Source organism: Xenopus laevis, chromosome 5S (genome assembly GCF_017654675.1).
Source record: "Xenopus laevis strain J_2021 chromosome 5S, Xenopus_laevis_v10.1, whole genome shotgun sequence".
Lineage (NCBI taxonomy): Eukaryota > Metazoa > Chordata > Amphibia > Anura > Pipidae > Xenopus > Xenopus laevis.
The window spans coordinates 50,371,495-50,388,300 of NC_054380.1; the positions used below are offsets into that span (position 1 = coordinate 50,371,495).

Sequence of the window (16,806 nt, forward strand, 5' to 3'; positions counted from 1 at the left end):
GGAAGTGTGAGACCTCCCTTTCTAGGATCACATAATTATCTGGGCAGAAATACGGGGACTCCGGTGGGGGGATGTATGCTGCACATAGGTATATGTCTGTCTGAGAGGTTAATAATGTGCTGCTTATTTTTATCCAGATATGACTGACTCCTCTCTTTATTGCTCTAATATGTTCTTGCAGCTCCTCCTTGTACCAGACTAATACCCCTCCTGAACAGCGGCCCTGTTTGGTGGTTTTATTCTTCTGGGCAGGAACCAAAAACTCCCTGTAGCCAATGGGTACCAAGGATTCATCCTCTGCCCGTGCCCATGTTTCCAGGAGGATCTGTATATCAATGCCATACAGTCTCTGTTTAAAGGACCAGTAACATCAAAAAAAATTTTGTGGGAAGCTTCCCCCCTCCCCAAAGCATTTGCATGCGGCAATGAGACGAGGCGACGCAGTTTATACTGTGCCACAAAGCTGCCAGTGTATAGCGCTAGTGTATTTTCAGCTGCTGCCCAAGCAGGAAACTCTGCAAGTTTGAGCGGAAGAAGAAGAAGAAGAGCGGAAGCACTAGCGCTATACACTGGCAGCTTTGTGGCACAGTATAAACTGCGTCGCCTCGTCTCATTGCCACATACACTGCGCTGGACAGTTTCAAACAAATGCTATGGGGAGGGGGGAAGCTTCCCACAACTCAGTACGTGCTATACTTGCAGCACTAGCACACCTCTTGGCAGGGAACGGAGCAGGAGCGACCAGGGCAGGGAGCGGTGGAGGAGGAGGGGCCTGGCCAGTGACTGATGATGAGTAGCGGCTGCCGCTGCCAACATTGATTTACAGCTCCCTCCACCGCCTCCACTACCACCGCTTCCTCCAGTGTCCAGGTGGGCGCTTCTCATCTATAGTGCAGGAGGAGGAGGGGGCTCGAGCAGTCACTTCATCGCATCGCAGACATGAGGCATCCATCTTGCTCCTTCACACGCTGTCAGCAGAGTAGCCAGGGAGGAGAAATCGAGCCCAGCAGCATGGATGGTCGCCCTTTCGCCGTTTCTGTACAGGACAGGAAGTGCAGTTTCGGTAAGTTATTTCTTAATAAAGGCTTTGTGATTTTAAATTATAATTTGTGGTGGTGTTTTTTTTTTGATGTGTACTAACGATTTTTTTTTTAAAATTTTTTTGATGTTACTGATCCTTTAAAGTCTGGATCATTTACTTTTGATCCAAAGGCTGAAGCATTCAGACCCTGGATGTTCCAGCTACTAATTATGAGTGAATTCATTATATATCCATGTATACCTTGTAATGAGCTCAATTTCATGCGTCAAATCAGATTCTAACTGGTTATTGGTGTAGGTTTGTTATTTTAAACTTTAATCACATAAGTTTGTTGCATAATGTGCTGAGGAGGTGTCTTATCTCCTCCATGTTGCTAGCATGAGGGATCCTCTGTGTCCAGTTTTGGGGAGGTGGTTTTCTATACTCATGCCATCTTTGTGATCCCCCTTTTGGATAGGTAATGTTTCTGTTTTGGGTTGTCATTGATGAGGTTTGAGGTCTGCTTACTATAGTTGTTGGTTCTGTGTTGGGGTTGATATGGTTTGTGCCAGGCCTGGGAGGTCTGTTCAGAACAATATCCTTTATTTCTTTTGCTAGAAGGCTCACTCCTTGTTTGTTCAGGTGTTTCTCATCATACAGGTGATGGGCAGTTATGAGGGAATGTTGTGCCAGCTGTGTGTCTCTCTCTCGCTCTCTCTCTCTCTCGCTCGCTCTCTCGCGCTCTCTCTCTCTCGCTCGCTCTCTCGCTCTCTCTCTCTCTCTCTCTCTCTCTCTATCAGTGTGTACAAGATGAGTCTAGATCCACTCTGTATGAGTTTAGATAGCTCAGCTCAATCGAATCAATGGCTGACACATAGTAGAGGTCAATTTAAAGCTCCAAGGCAGTGTGCAATGTGATGGCTCCAATTTGTTTGCAAACGGATTTCTCCTGATTTCCTTGCTGCATGTCTTTGAGTGCAGAGACCTGAGACTTCCCGGGTGAATACAATACTGTCTTCATTCAGCATCACTGCATTCATGAGGAGCAGGTGGAGGCACGCACAGGTGGCCCCCTAGCTTCCACTTCATTCTGATGGCAGGGTATGCAGGTTGTAAAAAAAAAAAAAAAATATTTCCTATGATATGCAGTAAGGACAGGGCAGCCCTATGCACCCTGACACCGTGTGGTGTAGACAACAGCTAGACCAAGTAAAGAAGTGGTTTACTGAATGAGTACTTGCACTTCCTTAGTGCGCTTGCACGTTTCCCTTCTTACATAATACTTAACATTTTTAACTTTTATTTTCATATTTATTCAGAGTTGAGCGAAAATTTAAAGAAGGCACTAGAGTCCGTTGGAATACACTGACCCATTGGAACAAAGCTGATGTGATTCAATTATTTAAAAAGGTAGTTACTATTTCAACCTGGCAAAAATAGGCCAGTAAGTTTGTGGTGGATAAGTTAATGGATCATATTCATGGTTATGTTCTTAAGAATGGCATATACAGTATAATCAGCATGGCTATATGCCGTGACATTTTCACTTGCTTTTTATGATTAAATTGTTAAGTACTCAGACAGTGGGGTGATGGCCAGTGTGATCTATTTCGATTATGTAAAATAATTTGATACAGTGCCACATGAACGACTGCTTTATAAATTACAGTCCATTGGTCTTGGTAGTTTTATTTGTACATGGATAGGAAACTGGCTCATAGTGTACAGAGGTATGTCAATGTCACATTCTCTACTTAGTGTAGGGTTCTTAATGGTGTACTGATGGGCATTGCACCAAGGATTTAAATATTTGCAATACCACTTATACACTTGTTGATAATAATCTTAGCTGTAGAAAGCAATGCCAGTATCAAGGGCCAGTAAGGTTTTATGTGTATTAAAAGGTTGGTGGGAAGAGAGCGTAATTGTTAATGCCCCATCTAGAATATGCAGTGCAGTTTGATCTCCAATACTCTAACACTGGAGTCCCAACCTCTTTTACCTATGAGCCACATTGAAGAGTTAGTTAACAACTCAACCATGAAAAGTTTTCCTGGTGATGCGAAATAAGGGCTGTGATTGCCCATTTGGTACACCCTGTGTGGACTGGCAGCCTACATGAGGCTCTGTTTGGCAGAACATCTGGTTTTTATTAAATTATACTTGGGAAAAAAAAATATTTTCCTGAAGTTTAGAATCTTTGTTGACACATTGTATTTTTAAAGTACAAACACAAATAAAAAAATATGGAAGACTCAAGTGGGGACTGGCATAATATCTTTATTATTGTTTGAAATGTCCATGATGCTTCTGTTAGATCAGTGCTTCAGTTATAAAACATCTTGAAATAAATTACAGGTTATGTACACTTTTTATATTTGTTGAGTGATACTGACTATAAGGCAACGATGACAGAATGTGTTACAGATGAAATTACATTGCTGCCTGATATTTTAACATCCGATACTGAAGAATATTGACATAGATCTGGTTATTAGTGCAAAGATCAACACAACTAGTTTAGAAGCATTTACGATGGACAATAGAGGGACCAGCTTCATCATATTCTTGTTTTGTAATCCACATCTGTTGGAAAGTTGAAAGAGAAGCCAGAATGGATCCACCAATCCAGACAGAATATTTACGCTCAGGAGGAGCAATGATCTGATTTAAAAAAAACACAGAGTTCATTAGCACAGAAATGCATTGAGCATGGTTTTTCTATTGGAAAGAACAGATTCTAACGAGTTCAAAATTGGTAAATATATATTTGTGCTCAAAACTAAAATATTTAATTGCAGGATGTAACCAACTTTATTGAACCTGGACATGAGCAAAAAAAAAACAATCTGAAAATCAATGATGTCTTCGTATCCATGTATGCTGCAAATGTTATATGATATAATTTTTCATTTTAACTTCTTTCAAATGTATAGCTGTGTACATGATAGTTTGTATTTTAAGTTTCGGCTGTAATGTACCTTGATTTTCATTGTGCTGGGAGCCAGGGCAGTAATCTCCTTCTGCATACGGTCAGCAATACCAGGGTACATGGTGGTACCTCCAGACATAACATTATTAGCATAGAGATCCTTTCTAATATCAATATCGCACTTCATGATACTGTTGTATGTTGTTTCATGAATACCAGCAGATTCCATACCTGGAATATAACAACAGAAAGATATTAAACATACCTCAAATAATTAATTTGCTATAGCTTGCTAAGATATAGAAATATACACTCACCAATAAATGATGGTTGGAAGAGGGTCTCTGGGCAACGGAAACGTTCATTTCCAATGGTAATGACTTGACCGTCAGGCAGTTCATAGCTCTTTTCTAGAGAAGATGAGGAAGCAGCAGTGGCCATTTCATTCTCAAAGTCCAGAGCCACATAACAGAGCTTTTCCTTGATGTCTCGGACAATTTCTCGTTCAGCTGGAAATTAAGATATCTTTTTTAATAAATTAAAAACATTATTATTTGTTGGTCTTAATGAAACCTGCCTAACTTACTAGTTGATACCAATTTATTGGGGGAATCCTTCTTGACTCCCAAGAGGGCACTTGGACCAGTCTTTGGATAAACTCTTTATTTTCAGTAACCCTGTATTTTCCTGCTAAAACGCCATTCAACCCCTTCTTGAAATAACCCCTTAAGGAAATAAGTATGAACAGACATGCACAAACCACATTTTTTTTCTGTTTTAAGAAAAACTAAAATGAACAATCCAAAAGGTTTCTCAGCAGTTTTATCTGTTTTTGGATTTATCAAAGTTTTCTTCACAAAAAGCCAGGAACGTTTTAACGAATTGACAAATCAAAAAGCTGATAAAAGTGCCAGTTCATCAGATTGCTTTGTATTTTAATTTCTGATAGAAGATGATGGACATAATCATCAAGTAGATCTATCATGAAAGTAGCATAACATAAGTATTATAGTATTGTATCAAGAATTTCATATTGCTGCCTTCTTTACAATTTATGTTAACATTTATAAATGAACTGTTTTTTTCTTGTGAAAAACTGCAGGTATTAACAGTTCAAATCTTGCACCTACATCTCTTACACTTGACTGTGCCCAGAGCTCCCCTTTCTCATCAAGCAATAGTTACAACTCTAGAATATTTACAAGATTTAGATCCCAAAAATAAACGTGGTTAAGTAGTAAGCAATAAGAACTAACCAAGAACGCAAGTAACTGTTTCTACTATCACAACATATATTATTATATTACCAGTGGTGACAAAAGAGTAGCCACGCTCTGTCAATATTTTCATTAAATAGTCAGTAAGATCACGACCAGCCAAATCAAGGCGCATGATGGCATGAGGTAAGGCATAACCTTCATAAATTGGTACATTGTGTGTCACACCATCCCCAGAGTCGAGCACAATACCTGAAGAAATGAAGGAGAAATAATCATCATTGTAAACAAATAATGTATTTGACAACCTAAAACTATTAAAGTAACAGTTCAATTTTTTTTTTAAAAAAACTGGATAAATAGATAAGCTGTGCAAAATAAAAAATGTTTCTAATATAGTTAGCCAAAAATGCAATGTATAAAGGGTGGAGTGACTGGATGTCTAACATAATAGTCAGAACACTACTTACATTCTTACTTGTGTTAAGAATCTATTAGCATTTAAAGAAAATGGCAATTAACAGTTTTGCCAAAACCTAGTGAAAACCATTTACTAAAATTATTAATGATTTAAGTTAAAATGTATTTAATCAGATTAACATTTATGTCTTGAGGCAACTGTTAAAAAATAAATTTCTTGCCAAACCTTACATTCTTACTTGTGTTAAGAATCTATTAGCATTTAAAGAAAATGGCAATTAATAACACAACATGCTCCTCACCAGTTGTACGGCCAGAGGCGTAAAGAGAAAGCACTGCCTGGATTGCAACATACATAGCTGGGACGTTGAAGGTCTCAAACATTATTTGGGTCATCTTTTCACGGTTAGCTTTAGGGTTCAGTGGAGCCTCAGTAAGCAGAGTAGGATGCTCTTCAGGGGCTACACGCAGTTCATTGTAGAAGGTGTGATGCCAAATCTTCTCCATATCATCCCAGTTAGTGATAATACCATGTTCAATTGGATACTTCAGTGTAAGGATACCTCTCTTGCTCTGTGCTTCATCACCTACATATGAGTCCTTTTGACCCATACCAACCATGACACCCTAATGAAGAAAGAGAAGAGTACCATACATAGGATCAGTGCTTTCACAGCAACAATAATACCCAGCACCATTAATCTTATACATACACACAAACACACATACAAAAACAAGTGTAAATCAACCTTATAAATTGGTGCATTTTAAGGAAATAATCAGGCCCAGATTTGTGGGAAGGCCACAAAGGCCTGGGTTTAGGGCAGCAGGATTTTATGGGCGGCATTCCACCCAGCTGCATTTGTTCTGAAGTACCAGGGATGCACAGGAGATTTGATTTGGCAGTCTAGATCTCGTTATTAGTGCATTCCTGATCCAGGCACTAGCCTGATTAAAATTATGTAATCAGAACAGAATTTTCGAATCGGGTTTAAGGATTTTTCCTTCCTTTTTTATAAGCTAGAATTTATTTTGAGCAAGAGTTAAATATGTCTTTTTCCAGCCATTTTTACTAGGTAACTGTGTTTCATAACATACCTGGTGGCGGGGGCGTCCAACAATAGATGGAAACACTGCTCTTGGAGCATCATCTCCAGCGAACCCAGCTTTTACAAGTCCGGAGCCATTATCACACACAAGTGCGGTAGTCTCTTCATCATCACACATGATGGTAGCTTTCTGAAAATTATTAAATAATTAATTGTGTTCCACTCTTAACCTGAACACTTCATTTTATTTTTTCTATGATTTGGAAGTACAACAACAATTGTTGCACCTTTCTGTTATGGGAATAATACGGCTATCGCCTGAAAACACTGGTTTGCGTTTAAATTTCACATAAGCACACGTGCAACTGTAGTGTTTGATTGCTTTTACTATGATATGAAGAAATTGGGGAATTATTGTTATTATGTCCCTTTGTTTTTTAGTTATAAAAAGCTGAAAAATGCCACATACTATTTACATTATCAGAAATGTAAGTTTATTATGTGCACAGATCTCTGAATAAATGTAAACTATAATGTAATTAATAGGAATGAGATAAAAATATTTTGCACTCAAAGTAAAAAATAAATAAATCTAAAATATGTAATGTTCTGGCAGTCTAAGGATAGGACTACACAGGCGTTTCCTGTGCGATCCAACGTGCAGCGCAAAAACGCAGGCATCAAATCGGATGCGACGGAAGTAAGGAAAGATATACAAATGTCAGATAGTGTTGCAGCATTGATCCAATGCGACACGACTGTCGGATGCAGACGCATCGCACATTGTCTGCATCCGACAGCCGTGCCGTGTCGGATCAACGATGCAACACCATCCGACATTTGTATATCTTACCTTACTTCCGTCGCATCTGACTTGACTCCTGTGTTTTTGCGCAGCGCGTCAGATCGCACAGAAAACGCCTGTGTAGTCCTACCTTAAATGTCCTTAAAGATCAGTAATGATAATGGCAATAGTGATGAATAGTTCAACAGCTGGCAGCTGTTGAGAACAAGCAATTAAGTATGTTCCATTTATTGTCAGATTGCATTTTGATTTTTTCTAGAAAATTTCCTCTAAATGAAGAAAAACTTAAACATACATCAAAAGTTGTTCTTCAACAACTTAGGAGAGTTTTTTTAATTTTTATCTTTGTATCTTTTAATATAAATATGGTAATTTGTAAAATTATGAAAACCATGTGGTTAGTTTAGTCATCATTATACTAAACGTATCTCTGTTATATTTCTTACCTGTTAATAACAAATACCAAGTTTAGTTTTTACCAGGCATGTGGCATACTTGACCCTTTAATACAGCCTGTTCTGCTAAATGCTGCCAGCTCCAGTTTGCTCTTTTGCCTGCCCTCCAGTCTGCACCTGATCTTTGGCCTTCTCTGCAGCCTATATCTTTTTAGCATCCTGCTTCTGAGGTGCTCTGTGTCCCAAGGAGAGGTGCTCCTGCCATGTCCTGTTTCCTTGCAGGTAAAACACCTCCAGGCTAATGTCTTGCCTGATAATGGTGGTCCCTCCACCTACAAAAGCTACGAGGGTGACACTACCTAAAGTCCTGCTTGAAACCTGAGCACCCACTAAAGTGGCTTTGCCCACATTGCAACCATGGGCAGCCTCAAGGACAACCCAAGCAGCTGAAAGAGTGGCCCTGCCCTCTACTTGGCCGGCACCCAAGTATGATCCTGTCTCTGGACCAGGAAAGTAGCCAAAAGGTTCCTTGTGAATGTGAGCTAATATGCCTTCCCAGTTTATATTTAAACCCTCATTGTCTATTTAGGGCCAACCAGACAGCAATAAGTTATTCCTATTTAATCCTTTATCTTTCACCATATCTGACCTAATCATTGTAGCCTGAACACTGAGGCCTGTCACTAGCTCTCGCTATTCCTTGCTGTTGCCTTGCTTGAAAGTTCTACTTTGTCCAGCATCCTAGCCTTTCATTAACATTGTACTTTTGCATCCTGCTCCAATCTGTCCTATTCTTTGTCCACCCTGCCCTGTTTCAGTAATTCCAGATCTTTTCCTGCTTTCCCTTCTTAGGTCCCTGATGTGTCTTGCCTGTAAGACTCAGCACTGAGTATACAAACCCCTTCTAAATACTAGGTTAATAGTACTTAGGGTTTACAAATGAATACACTAACTAAACATGCACTTGAAACCATACAGATATACAAAAGATATATTGATATTGGTATGAACTTAGTGCCAAAAGTTGACAAGCGCCTACATGTTGTGCTATTTTTTTATGTCTCACTGAATTATTCAATATTATTTTGGTGAGCTTTAGTGAAATTCTTGCTTTGGTTTCGACCATGTTATGCCATGTGGGAGAAAAATGCAGCTTGTTATGAATCTAGAGGCACCCTTCATATAGGAAAGGCAGGGATAAAAATAATATACGGTTTGTAATGGTAGCATGGGTATGGGTAAATTATGGATTTTATATTAATCTGGTTTTAAATTGATGATATGACAAACATTTTGAATGCATAATGATTAGCAATATAATGCCAGATTGTGTTAGAAAACTACTGTCTACATCATAATTTTAAGGTGAATTACATATAAAATACATAAAGCTCAATATTTAATTGATCTGATATACTGTTATAAACAGTATAAACATACTGTTATAAACAGTCCGCTACAAATTGAGGGGATGAAGTTTCAAAATAATTTGGAAAATGACTGAATGATTTATACTGCCTGAGAAATTCACATCCGCAAGAATTCTGACAAGTGAAGAACTGAACACTACCACTCCACAAACCAGAAAGGCAATCAACTGCTCAAACCAGTCAAACACATTCTGATGAACTGACGCATCTATAATCTTTAATAAACATTTGTTTGTTAAAGCTTTCCTGACTGAAGTTTTTTTTTGAATCCTAAAACAGATGTGCTGGGAATTCTTCTATATTTTGACTCCCCACTATGACTCAAACCTCTTTAAAACAATTCTCCTCACACAGCAATCTTTCTAAAAAAAAATGTCACTTCACTCTATGTGAAATATTGTCAAACCTTTTTTCACTGCCTCTTCTCCTCTGTAAAATAATCACTTCACTGTGAGGGTGCCTGCTCTTCTCCCACTGCCAACATCCACTCAGTAAAAAAGTGTCAGCTCCTCTTGCATTTTCTTTTCTCACTGTTTTAAAAACAATGCCCTCTTATCTCCAAGGGGTTTGTTTATTAAAGTCCAAATGCCAAAATCTCGAGAAAAAACAGAGTTTTTTTAATTTAGTGGAAAAATAAAACTCACATTTTTCGAGATTTTTTATACCCCGAGGATGGAAAAAGTCAGAAACCAAAAATCAGGCATCTCAGACCTACCAAGGTTGTATATAAGTCAATGGGAGAGGTCCCTATCCTATTTGGAAGTTTCTGTGGTCTGTGCTGGAATTAGCTGGAAAATCCGAGGTGATCGATCGTTTTGGGAAAAAATATAGAAGAAATCATACGATTCAGATTTTTGCTAGATTTTTCATGTTTGTCCCTAATCCGATCATATCGTGGATTCTAGTTTGGTCTGACTTTTTACATTAAAAAGCCACCTTCCCTCCAGCCCTCCCACAACACCCCTGCACTAATTACCAACAGATCATGTTTCACACTGGTAATATACTGATATTAATCTACAACATTTGTTGAATTTCATACCAGACTACCCTTTAAAAAAAAAAAAAAAAAGTATTATTAGTAGGAGGGGCCTCCAGGGGAGAAGCAATGGAGAGCAATGACAAGGAAGAAGTAAGAAGTATTTGGCAATAAAAACAACAGGAGTCTTACCCAGGGGCGATCCTGGCCCCTCCGCCGCCTGAGGCTGCAGCAGTTGCTGCTGCCCCCCCTCCCCTGGAAATTCGCTCTTAAAGTACCAGGAGCAGAATTTATACTGCCCCCTGGTACCTAGTGGGGATGCTGCCGCCTGAGGCGACAGCCTCAACTCGCCTCATTTGCGAAGCAGACCCTACGGCTGCCAAGGGAGCCCTGGAAGTATAGGGGGTCCCATGGGACTAGGGTTGCCACCTTTTCTGAAAAAAAAATACCTTTCTATATATTTATCTTTTTTCCCTATTAATAACATTACCACTTTCAACAAATCAGGCTATATCCTTGAACAAAATGCTTCACAAACTACTAAATGGCCAAAGTTCTATCTGTATTACACTACAATACTTGAATATCTTCGCTATGTTCCTTTGTCATTTGCTATTTCTATGTCACGCCCATCCTTCTAACATTGTTACGTTTTGCATTGTTGCCGACATGAAACGCTATTGTTGTGAGTGTGTCTCCATCTTGTGGTACTAGCGACTCTGGATTTTAGCAACGTTTAGCTCGGGCCACTTTAGAGTCCTATTACGTGTGCAGTGTTAAAGTTGCCACTGCTCCTCTCTGAAACCCGGAGAAATATGTGAATATAAAGAAATATCAGGACCTGCTCGTTTAATTGATCTCACCTCGGGCTCCGCTTTTCTTCAGGCAGTGCAGGGAATGCTCTCTAGCCGATCAACCAGCTCGCTCGGGCTGATTTCCTGTTGAACGCTAATTTATATATAATCAGCCTACCCTCTCCGCCGTCCTTTCCCTCCGTTATCTCTCCCATTCTCTCACCATATTAGGCTCTTGGGCATCGACCTTGCCCCCCTTGGACAAACTCACAGGCCACAGGGTGCCCATACATGGCCAGTCTAACTGGGCACCAGGTGAAAGAGGCTGGGGCCGTAAAAGGACTGACTGACAGTGGAGATCTATTTCGCGAGTTGATAATACCGAGCCCACGGAAGACAGAGTTGGGGCTACATAGGGAGAACTCTTAAAATACTTTGCATATGACATTAATCCGTCTATACTGGTAAAACTGTTGCATGACCAAGATTTAGGAGGAACAACTGTTATCACAGACCTCTGGGCCAACTTTGAAAAGTTCAATCAAATAATTGCTAATACAAATACTGTAACTACACAGCCTGAGACTCTTACACAGTGACAGCCACTGATTCTGTAGTACAGATCCACTAAATCCAGTAAATCACTTCAGAACCTGCAGAGCCAGAGAGAGAAATAGCAGGCTGGATGAAAGCAACAAAGGATGAGGCTGAAGCAAAGCAATTCTGGCTTGATACATTTACACCTTTTTGTCCAAACCTGCCAGGGGCATAACTACATAGATAGGAAGCAGACCCTACGGCTGCCAAGGGAACCATGGAAGTGTAGGGGATCCCATGGGACTAGGGTTGCCACCTTTTCTGAAAAAAATACCGGCCTTCCTATCAGTGTCAGACTGGGAAACCAGGGGCCCACCCAAAATCCTTAGACCAGGGGCCCACCATAAAACCTTAGACCAGGGGCACACTCTCAGTACTAATATTCTTTATCTCCTCAATTAACCTCTATTCTGCTAGTTTGTTTTCTTTACATACTATTATTTCATCTATTTAGCCTCTTTGTTCTCATAGAATAGGGAAAGACCATGAAATAGGCCAAAAGTTTAGCAGCATGAGGGCCCACTGACACCTTGGCCCACCGGGAGTTTTCCTGGTATCCCGGTGGGCCAGTCCGACACTGCTTCCTATATATTTATCTTTTTTCCCTATTAATAACATTGGGATCAGGTGTCCTAGTGCTGGCGGGGGGCAATAAACCCTGGCCATTATTTGCACCCAAAATTTTCAGCTTGGCTTTATCGAAGAGCTGACCGGTATCAAAGTCTTTTGCCAATATTAGTCGCCTTGTTTCCCGCCACATACGGACCAAATATTGTACAATTTTTTTTTACCACATTTAGAGAAATAATTCCACAACTTTACACCTCTCACTGTGACACACTGTCAACGTTTTGCACCTTAAATTAAAACCTTTTTCCTTCTAATGTCAGTGGATGCTCTTGTGTCTGCTGGAAGGAGCTACTGGTGAAAGCAACATGAAAGACTATTTTGTTTGGTTCCTGTTATCCAATGTAAACAGCCCTAACTTGCCTAGCCTTTCTTCACAAATGAAATCTTCTATAACTTTTATCAGTTTAGTCACACTTTTTTTTACTTTCTCTACGGGCCACTTAAGTCTGTCATTTCGTCACACAGTGCCAGCAGCATGTCCTGATCCCCTTGCAAAGATGTCACTTACGTATTCCTTAAAGGGCACCTGTTGCCCTAAAATATTTCCCCCCACCAAAGGTGCAGGCTAATAGAGCCCACACTTCGGGTTGGGGGTAGGGTTGCCACCTGGTCGGTATTTTTGATGGTTGATCCCAATGTCATTAATAGGGAAAATGATAAATATATAGGAAGGCCGGAATTTTGTTCCGGAAAAGGTGGCAACCCTAGTTAGGGGTAACAGTAGTTTGTTTGTTTTTTTAAATTGACCCTGCCAGTGCTAGGACACTCATACTGGGAAGAAGCTCACAATGCAAGTGGCCATGTTGTGCAGAGCACATGTGCATAATGAACTTTGAATGTCCCTCGCATTAGCACAATGAGCAAGTTGCGGCATTCCCTCATTATGCGTACGTGTGTGCCTCAACATGGCTGCTCAATCTGGACGTTCCCTCCCTGTGCAGGTGTCCTAGTGCTGGCTGGGGCAATTTTTTTAAAATTAGTTAGCCCTCTATTAGTTTAGAAAACAAAGGTTTATGTGGACAACATGCTAGCTTAGTTGGTAGCACTGCCTTGGAGTGCTGGAGTCCTGTGTTTGGTTCCAGTCTGGGAATTCTCTAAGGAGAAGAAAGTAGATCTGACATCACAATCTCTTTTATCCCCACTCATGAAGTTAACCCTTCTCTTAAACTATTAAAACCTGGTAATGTGAAATGTTCTTTTCTCCTGCTAAATTCATTCTTTATTAATAAAATAATAATAATAATAATAATAATAATAATATTTCATTAAAATCAGTATCCAACTGGAATTAAAATCTATGTCAAGTTCACTGGGGCCACTATATTAAAGAGGTTGTTCACCTTTAAGTTAACTTTTAGTATTTTATAGAATGGCCGATTCTAAGCAACTTTTCAATTGGCCTTCATTATTTATTTTTTCATATTGTTTTTTTCTTATTAAGTTCATGGGATCAGAGTTGGGGCTGTGCGTGGGCAGGAGAGTAAAGAATATTTGAATTAATCAGAGGGAATGGGCCTGTGGGAAGGAATTATAAGCTCAGAGCTTCGTAGCTTTATTTTCTTCATCTTATTAGTTGTGAGTTGCACTTGGGTTAAGGTCAGTTCATGGGTGTTATACGTGCGGGAGTAATTGCACGAGGGCAGCATATAAAACTGACTAGTATTGATCCCACACCGGTCACAGAAAAGCATCAACAACTTCTCATTCACTTCTAGTAATTTGTTCCCCTGCTCTGCTGCTTTTTTTTCTTTGTGTCCAAAACTCTGCAGCAAACTGGAAAATGAGGTTCAATGTTGATAAATGCAGATTATGCACTTTGGCAAAAATAATATAAATGCAAGTTATACACTAAATGGCAGTGTGTTGGGAGTTTCCTTAAATGAGAAGGATCTTGGGGTTTTTGTAGATAACAAGTTGTCTAATTCTGGGCAGTGTCATTCTGTGGCTACTAAAGCAAATAAAGTTCTGTCTTGCATAAAAAAAAGGCGTTAACTCAAGGGATGAAAACATAATTATGTCTCTTTATAGGTCCCTGGTGAGGCCTCATCTGGAGTATGGGGGCAGTTTTGGACTCCAGTCCGTAAGAGGGATATAAATGAGCTGGAGAGAGTGCAGAGACCGAGTGCAACTAAATTGGTTAGAGGGAGGGAAGAGTTAAATTATGAGGGGAGACTGTCAAGGTTGGGGTTGTTTTCTCTGGAAAAAAGGCGCTTGCGAGGGGACATGATTAGACTTTACAAGTACATTAGAGGACATTATAGACAAATAGCAGGGGACCTTTTTACCCATAAAGTGGATCACCGTACCAGAGGCCTCCCCTTTAGACTAGAAGAAAAGAACTTTCATTTGAAGCAACGTAGGGGGTTCTTCACAGTCAGGACAGTGAGGTTGTGGAATGCACTGCCGGGTGATGTTGTGATGCTGATTCAGTTAATGACTATAAGAGGGACTTGGATGATTTTTTGGACAGACATAATATCAAAGGCTATTGTGATACTAAGCTCTATAGTTAGTATAGGTATGGGTATATAGAATTTAATTAAAAGTAGGGAGGGGTGTGTATGGGGCTGGGTTTTCATTTGGAGGGGTTGAACTTGATGGACTTTGTCTTTTTTCAACCCAATTTAACTATTTAACTATGTAACTTGACTGACTTAAGCAATTTTTTCTGTTATTTTTCAGTGAGCTGTGCTCAGTAATTTATAGCATGCAATATTCTTTCATTTATTTTAAACCATTCGCTATTGTTACTTGTTATTTTGTAGCACATGATATTATTACATGGTATTACCCAGGTAACTGTTACATGTCACAGATCACATGACTTCTGCCATTTCTGCTCTGAATCACAAGATGGAGGATGCAGATATACCAGGTGCGCAATCACTACCACAAATGGAAACATGGCCTTCCCTTGCTGCACAAAGACCAGAGAGGAGAGGCAGTTCTTATTCGGGGGACAGTGGCGGTATGAAATTATGACAATGCATTGCCAATAAGGCAGGCATGGGAAGATTGGGCATGATAGAGATGACAGAATTAGGAGGCATGAGCTCAGTCTCTAGTGTTTTCAGAGCACTAACAAAGTGCAAAAAAGGAAATAAAAGAGTAGGAAATAGCAGAGGCCAGAACACAACAAAGTGAGACTTAGAAGCAGCAGGGACAACAACTTTTATTTCAGAGATTTGGAGCAAAGCAGCAAACATGGAAGAAGGATTACGGACACTGAAAGAAAAAAAAAAGTATGAACATTATAGAGAGCTCAGAGAAAAGTAGATATGTGAGAAGAGAGGTTCAAGAAAAAGAAAGAAATCAGGTGAAACAAGTGTACGTTCTGCAAATTCACCTATTGAATTGTCTTACAATGACATTGAGGAAGAGAGGCCTCACTACATTTTTCATGATAGCCTAGAAGAGTTCTCTGATATTGAACTTACAGACAAAGACTTTCTACTTAGGAAGAAAGTGAAACAGAAAGAGAACAAATTCTCCCCCGATGCTCCCCCGCATCCAAAAAAGCAAAGAAAAAAAGATAATCAGAATAGACTGAGAAATCTGAAAATTGCAGAATTTGAAAATAAGTAATTTATTATAAAACTAGTGCCATTCTTTGACAAATTAATTGGAAAATATTCAGCAAACATTGCTACTGCCCTGAAAAGTAAATATTGTAAGGAAATAGCTGACAATGTGTTGGTGTATATCCCTTAACTATGCAGCATTGCAAGAAAAGAAACAAAGAAGTAATAAGGACCCTCAAGGAAAAAATATAGGTACAAATCATGAGCAAATGTTTTTATTCATGCTAATATTTGCTGATCAATCTGCTTTTACTTTTTTTTCCTTCTTCAGTCTTTTTCTTTCCTGCTTTCTTCACTTCTATTATGTTTTGGGATAGCTAATGCTAGGCAACCTAATAAAATCAATAAAAATAGAATGGAAGGGGGCACTTCAGGGCAAGTCAAGTGCTGACAATGTTATATTAAAACAGAGCAGAGAATCCAATCTGGTTAAAAAAACTGGGCTAAAAGGAGTCAAAAAGTCCTTCACAATTCAAGATAGCAGAGATATAGCCTTATTGTTCAATGCATTTCGGTGAGTTTTTGCCGTTTCGCAAATTTTCAGCAAAGCAAAATGAGTCAGATTCGCCCATCACTAATTCAGAGCCACATATATAAACTTGCAGACAGCCTGTTTCGATTTTGTTAGATGTCATCAGTGCAAAATTTTGGAACATGGCTTGGAGTGAGACGGGCTAAAAGAAGCCAAAAAACATTTCACAATGCAAGACATGCAGCGTAAAGCCTTCTGAAAACAGAAGGTATTTACATGCCTCATGTTACACACATAGCACTGTCCATAATGCCTTATGTGAGAGTTAAAATCTCATTTTGGGTATGAAGGCAGTGCTATGTGTAAAGCATGAGGCATGTAAATACCTCCTGTTTTCAGAAGGCTTTACAATGCATGAGTTACACTTAAAGGTCAAGGAATAGCATATTTCTTTGTTGGAGAACAAAATCCTATTTTAGACAAC

The 16,806-nt window shown here is 39.5% G+C and overlaps 1 protein-coding gene across 2 annotated transcripts; it reads right to left on the reverse strand.

Annotated features, from left to right (window-relative positions):
* Positions 1–3,285: 3,285 nt before the first annotated feature.
* Positions 3,286–11,166, reverse strand: acta1.S (actin, alpha 1, skeletal muscle S homeolog). 2 transcript variants are annotated; one of them, NM_001091751.1, is made up of 7 exons: positions 11,112–11,166; positions 6,689–6,829; positions 5,893–6,217; positions 5,261–5,422; positions 4,271–4,462; positions 4,003–4,184; positions 3,286–3,685 (listed from the first exon to the last, which is right to left on the reverse strand). In NM_001091751.1, exons 2-7 carry the CDS (start codon positions 6,815–6,817, stop codon positions 3,542–3,544), a joined length of 1,134 nt encoding a protein of 377 aa, NP_001085220.1. In that variant the 5' UTR covers positions 6,818–6,829; positions 11,112–11,166; the 3' UTR covers positions 3,286–3,541. The 2 variants fall into 2 exon arrangements, with proteins under 2 accessions (NP_001085220.1, XP_041419926.1); XM_041563992.1 differs by lacking the exon at positions 11,112–11,166 and adding an exon at positions 9,676–9,863.
* Positions 11,167–16,806: the final 5,640 nt, after the last annotated feature.